Below are 6,843 nucleotides of genomic sequence, written 5' to 3'. Positions count from 1 at the left end.
AGCGCCCAACAACATGTCCGCAAAGCGAGCCTACCGTTTTTTTCCCATTAAAGAAAACGCGCTTTTCTCCAGGGCTTAACACGCAATTAAACCGGTACAAGGATTCCCCGGATAAAGCTCCCATCGTCGCTTTCATATCACGCTTTTTTTATTATTACATTTTTAAATAAGCAAGTTATTCTTTATGGACGAGATTTTGAAAGTAGACTTAAATTTAATATATGTTAAACTATAAGCCTATCATAAGGTCCCCATTAGCAAAGGTCTAAGCCGAATTTTTGACGATCACATACCCGTTATTAAGAGGTACGTATTCACAGTGGCGTAGCGTGTATTTCTTCCGCCCGGGGCAAACCCTAATTTTCCATCCCCTATTTTCGCAACTAAGCAAAAAATCGGTGAAAATTCTGTAGTACTCTGTTGCTCTGTTGATTGTAAAAAGATTCAAGTCGTTTAAAAATTAAAATTTTACTCTGCGTGTTTTTTGCAACGCGAACTCTTTAATGCAATGGTCAATATTAATTTGACCTCTTGTTCGATTGCCAAGATACCCAGATTTGTTAATCTCAACGTGCACATTGTAGACCTTCAAGAATTTCTTATAACTTTTTCGGTCCACGATCTCGGCCAGCCGCGTTCGTTTCAATTTTCCAGGCTGATGGTCGCCCCCTACATCTAAGCCACCCGGGGCCATGGCCCCCTTTGCCCCTCCCACGCTACGCCACTGCGTATTAAAAATCTGCACCTCCTAGTGGTTATGTTCTCAACTAGGCATTTCCCCAAATTAATTTCGCGCGTTGCATGATGAATGCGCAAAAGGCGTGCGCGAACGTTTTTAAACATAGAACCACCACGCGGGAGAAATCTCCGCCGCCAGAACTTAGCTTATTCAATAATTTATTCTCTTTCAAAGTTAAAATTAACCCTTGGCAAAATAATTCATCGGAACGTAAACATACCTTCAGAAACACAAATTATATTTCTAATAGCTGTTTGTTTTTCAAATTTGAGATTTAGCCGCGTTTTGTGTGGCTGCTCTAACAAGCAAGATAATGATAGATGTAGAAATTTGGAAAACTGCCCTATCGACGTACGTAATTTTCTTCTCGCATGGACGATGCTGTTAACATGGTGCACTATGCTAGACCTTTACTTAGGGGGACCTTATGATAGGCTTATGGTTGAACGTATGAAAGAAGTTCATAAATAAACGTGGTAGATTGTTTTATTAGTTTTGGGCTATGATGTAATTTCCATTACTAATATTCCATTGTATTTTTAATTAAAGTTGCATAGGCTCTAGAGGGGAAAAATTGCGCCCCTATTTACGGCCACTCTTAAGCTTGTTTTCCACTAGCGCTCGTCATAATGTTATTTTCTTTACGCGCGTAAAAACGTTTGAACGTTTCAAAGCGTCGTTGCGCGCGCCAGTGGAAAACAAGCATTATAGTTTCTATTTCATTTCACTATGCACTGACCATGTTCAGGGGGTTCTGCGTCCCCCCTTCAGAATCAAAAATCAATGTTAGGTTTCGGGTGGGGATTTGAACCTTAAAACCCCTTAGATACGGCCCTTGTGCCAATAATGAGAAAATTCTACTAAATTAGAAGCTCACTAAAAGCGCTGATAAATAAGCGAAATTTGGGAAACGACACTTTGGTTTCTTTTAATGAAAGCGAAAACCGAATCGCGCTGGACGAGATTTTCTATGAGCTCGAAATGAAAAGAGCACCGTTCTCGTTTCTTCAATAAACGCGAAAACAAAATAGAGCTGTACGAATTTTCAATGATCGTGGAAATAGTTGAGCGTTGTATTAGTTTTTAAAATGAGCGCAATAAGAGAGACGCCGTTTTCGTTTCACAATAGTTGGTTTCTTTTCGCCTGTTCTCGGACTAAAATGTACTCTTTTTAACCTAAAATGTTTTATTCGCCTGTTCCGGGGATAAGAATTACTCCGCCCCATAAACTATTCGCTTGTTACGGAGTATTAGGACTACTCCTTCTGAAAAGGAGGTGTAAAGGAGTAAATCAGATTTGGTCGTCTGCTAGCCAGAATTTATCTGCTAAAAAGGCCAGAGGAAAAACGTTTTTACTCCAACTTAAACTATTCGCCACCACAAAATCGGAGTAAAATGACGTCATAGCCTTACTCTACTTACCCTACACCGAAATCCCGGAACAAGTGAAAAGAAACCACCATATAGAAGTAAAAAGAGTAGCCCTAATTAATCCGGAACAAGCGAATAGTCTTAGTCGATAGCTACGCCGCAAATTTTTCGTTTTGAAAACGAAAACATTTGAGAGAGTTGGCCGTTTTCGATCTATCTAAATCTGGCAGCCTTGCCTGCCTTCCGGCCTGTATCTCCATACTGAAAATGGCCGACGATTACGCCGCCGAAAATATTTTACTAAACTGATCGGCGGCATTTTTGACCGTTATTTTGTATTATCGACTAAGACTATAGATTATGGGGCAGAGAAATTTTGGCAATAAATGTCCATGGATTAATGAACAGTTTTCGGCAATAAATGTCCATGAAATAATGGACCAATTTCGGAAATATATGTCCATGAAATAATGGACGGCAATAAATGTCCATGAAATAATGGACAAATTTCGGAAATATAAGTCTATGAAATAATGGACGGCAATAAATGTCAATGAAATAATGAACAGATTTCGGCATTATTTCTTGGACATATATATTTTTGAAAACTGTCCATTAGTTGATGATTTTTTGACGAAGTCTTCCATTATTTAATTTACATTTGTTGACGAAATCTGTTCATTAGTTAATTGAATCGGTCGTTGATGGCTGAAAACTGCCCATTAGTTAATGGGCGTTTATTGCTGAAAAGTGTCATTAGTTAATGGGCGTTTATTGCTGAAAAGTGTCCATTAGTTAATGAACATTTAATTTACATTTATTGCCGAAATCTGTTCATTATTTCATGAACATTTATTGCCGTCCATTATTTCATAGAAAAATGTTGCTGAAATTTGTTCAATGCCCGTGAAATAATGGACATATTTCAGCAATAAATGTCCATTATTCGATGGACAAATTTCGGCAATATTTAACCATTAAACAATGGCCAAATTTCGGCAATATTTAACCATTAAACAATGGCCAAATTTCGGCAATATTTAACCATTAAACAATGGCCAAATTTTGGCAATATTTAACCATTAAACAATGGCCAAATTTCTACAATATTTAACCATTAAACAATGGCCAAATTTCGGCAATATTTAACCATTAAACAATGGCCAAATTTCGGCAATATTTAACCATTAAACAATGGCCAAATTTCGGCAATATTTAACCATTAAACAATGGCCAAATTTCGGCAATATTTAACCATTAAACAATGGCCAAATTTCGGCAATATTTAACCATTAAACAATGGCCAAATTTCGGCAATATTTAACCATTAAACAATGGCCAAATTTCGGCCATGAATATCCATGAAAAAATCTACAGACTTCGGCAAAAACTGCCCGTTAAATAATATGTAATTAGTATTTTAATATGTAAAAATGTAATTAGGAGCCACTGACAATTGTGAATTTTTTTATTTCAAAGTAAAGCGAGTATTAACTAATTTCGAAAGTTGAAGCTTGGCTTTAAATAAGACAACAGTGTGACATTTAAATCCGTTCATTTTTGGTTCTCTGGGCGACGAGATATTTCTCGCGAATGTCCGTTGACATTTTGTTCATCAACAGAAGCGAACCATTTTAGACCGCTACAAAAGTGGCAACTCGGCAATACCGCAATTACGTTCCCGAAATTCCTTCGCCAGAGATTTAAAACTGAAAAGGGTCCTTTATTAATTTCGCGGGGAAAATGACCAATTTTGTGGAATAGGCGGGATTAGTTCGGATTAGTCTCGGTTTTTTGACCTCGGTCGCGTATCGTTTTCCGCTTTGTTAGCTTCCGCCATCTTTGATCCCTTCTCCTTAACCAAAAAACGAGCCGAAACCCTTCTTATTAAAGGGTGTTTGCGAACCCTAAAACTTTTCTTTTTGGGGCCAACTCGAAGAAACTCGAACTTCAGTCTACGGCTTTTCAGTTTGTGGGGCACTCGCCCGTGGGCGGTATAAAGAGGCCCACTCCCGGAGTAGTATAAGTGTTCTTATATCGTTAAGGCTTGAAAGCCGTAATCATAGTTTCCAGCTTTCCTAACACGCGGCTTTCCAAGTAAAAGCTTTTCTATTTTACGCCTTTACCGATTCGTTCACTCACGACGCCCCCCTCTAAGTGTACTTTCCTGTTCGACCGATCCTATTTCTATATCAATAAAATCCCCCCTCCCCCCGCCGTTACCCCTCCATGGCACGACAAAGAATCGAGCTGTCGCTGGTGCCCTGTCATTTAACCAACCTTCGGAGAAACTTGGAAACAAGGCCTCAAAAGACACTAATTACTATCGCTACCAAAGGCCACCAGATCAGGTTATTCAGATCGTAATTATCAGATATCCCAAAGATAATCAGACAGCTCAGGTTAATTTTTTATAGTCTCCAGTTTTTAATTCATCTCACCAGATTAAGTTAGTTAAACAGTTTTCTGACTTATTGTCGTATATTTGGAATGCAAATCCAAATAATAATTAATTTTTTTTAAAAGAATTGATTCGAGGGATATATGACAAAGAGATCTGTGCGACATCTGATATCTGGTCACTCTAGCGAACCCCCTTTTTTGCATTCCCCTTATTCATCTAGGAGTAACAAACACAGCAACCCACATAAGGAGAACGCAGCTAGCCTTAAACACCCTAACGCAGTGTTGTGTACAAATTTTATCGGACGAGCCTTTACACTGAACGTTTTATGGACAGGGAAAATTTTTTTTCCTAATTTTCCCCTTCCGACGGCAGCAGGCGCTAATGCGTCTAACCAATGAAAAATATACACAAGAAAATCAACGACTTTTGACGGGTTGCGTTCTCCTTGTGTGGGGTGCTGTGTTTGTCGCTACTATAGCTTAAACGATCGGGTTTGTATTTTGATCAATAACTGATCTGATAATATCCGAGCGTAAATGCGGATAATCTGATATCTAATTTATCGTAATTATTTCCTCTATTCAAATAAGGCAAATGTTATCTGAGAATCGGTCGAAAGCGCTACTTTGAAGTTTGACCCTTCTGGCGTCTAAAAGGGTTTGCTATTCCGATAAGAAAAAGACGCGTACATAGTAACGATCCGTCATATAGTGGGCGTCAAATACGGACAATTTATTTAGCTCGAGAAGGAACGAAAATAGGTAGTTTTAAAGGTAAACAAGAAACACGTGACGGATTAGTTTTGCTCCTTGGCTGCTGTCATCCTCTGATGATTAAAAACGATCGAGGCCAAGACATTCGCGACAGATGTTTCTTCTTGTCTCGAAAAAAAAACCTGCAGCGGCGAAATAAGAACTTTCAAGTTGACAGTTCGAAAAATAGAGACTCTGGAAAGATATCGCTCCGTGGCACAAAAAAAGAAAACAAACATTTCGCGAGAGTCCCATATTTACAAACTTCGGCGGTTGAAGATCCATTTTAAAGAACAAATCGTTGGGGAAAAAACCGCCCTGTTCCCGTTAGCGTGAAACCGCTCGAGGGAGGGTGGTGCTTGTGGATTTTGATAGTTGTTGCTATATTCCGTCTTTAATACTTTATAATGGAACGCGTTTTTCTCACTCGAGCGCATTTTCCGTTCTAAAGCCTTACGTGGCAAGCCGAGAGATTTTTCTCATCGTAGCGCTACAGCCCCCGCCCAATCGATGAGATCGCCCGGAGTAGCCGTAGCCCTACTACTCGGGAACACGTGGAGAACGACTTCCAAATCTAGACTGGCGAGCGGAGAGAACGGGATCTCTAGGAAGTCTTCGCTTTCACGCGACATTCGTAGACACACGAGCGCGCTCGGAAGGACTGTTGAGAGGAGCGTTTGAAAGGAACGGAATTTCGGCCAGTGAGAGGAGTAGCGGAAGTCCGTCGCTGTTCGAGCGGGGGTGGTCTTTCTCTCGAAGAATGCCGAGTAGTTTTCGGCCGTCGCGCTGTTTTTCTTCCAAGTTTCGTTTCGGCCGGTCACGCGTCCCGAATTGGGTCCTGCAAAAGTTCAACGAATGAATGAACCACGGGCCGATCTGGGCAGCGGCTGCATTCGTGTGCCTCATTGGTCAGACTGCAGGTTAGTGTCGTTTCTACTAATTCTAAATTACTCGTAGTCTCGATTGTCGAAGGGGCTTTGTATTCTGGGCCCGATATTCACTTAATATCGCGAATGGATCGAATGTAGTTCCCGCGCGAAAATGGTTCCGGGGGGGCCGATATTAACTTAATATCGCGAATGGATCGAATGAGGTTCCCGCAAGAAAATGGTTCGGGGGGCCCGATATTAACTTAATATCGCGAGTGGATCGAATGTGGTTCCCGCGCGAAAATGGTTCCGGGGGGCCCGATATTAACTTAATATCGCGAATGGATCGAATGTGGTTCCCGCGCGAAAATGGTTCCGGGGGGCCCGATATTAACTTAATATCACGAATGGATCGAATGTGGTTCTCGCGCGAAAATGGTTCGAGGGGGCCCGATATTAACTTAATATCGCGAATGGATCGAATGTGGTTCCCGCACGAAAATGGTTCGGGGGGCCCGATATTAACTTAATATCGCGAATGGATTGAATGTGGTTCCCGCGCGAAAATGGTTCGAGGGGCCCGATATTAACTTAATATCGCGAATGGATCGAATGAGGTTCCCGCGCGAAAATGGTTCGGGGGCCCCGATTGCCGCACTCGGATCGCGTGCGACGGGAGAATTTATTACGAAAGGGTTTCTAGTG

General features: G+C 40.9%; 1 protein-coding gene across 2 annotated transcripts in view; it reads left to right on the top strand.

Annotated features, from left to right (window-relative positions):
* The first annotated feature begins 5,920 nt into the window (after positions 1 to 5,920).
* Positions 5,921 to 6,843, top strand: part of LOC149932551 (lachesin-like) — a 44,634-nt gene continuing 43,711 nt past the window's right edge. For both annotated transcript variants that reach the window (XR_016472837.1, XM_090155873.1), the window contains exon 1: positions 5,921 to 6,189. Coding sequence is in view for 1 of the 2 variants with exons in the window: in XM_090155873.1 (XP_090011999.1) it covers positions 6,129 to 6,189 (61 nt within the window). In the remaining variant the exon portion in view is untranslated. The remainder of the gene's footprint in view (positions 6,190 to 6,843) is intronic.

This window comes from Leiobunum rupestre, chromosome 8, assembly GCF_980474605.1.
Source record: "Leiobunum rupestre chromosome 8, qqLeiRupe1.1.hap1, whole genome shotgun sequence".
Lineage (NCBI taxonomy): Eukaryota > Metazoa > Arthropoda > Arachnida > Opiliones > Sclerosomatidae > Leiobunum > Leiobunum rupestre.
This window is presented reverse-complemented; position numbering and strand designations above follow the sequence as displayed.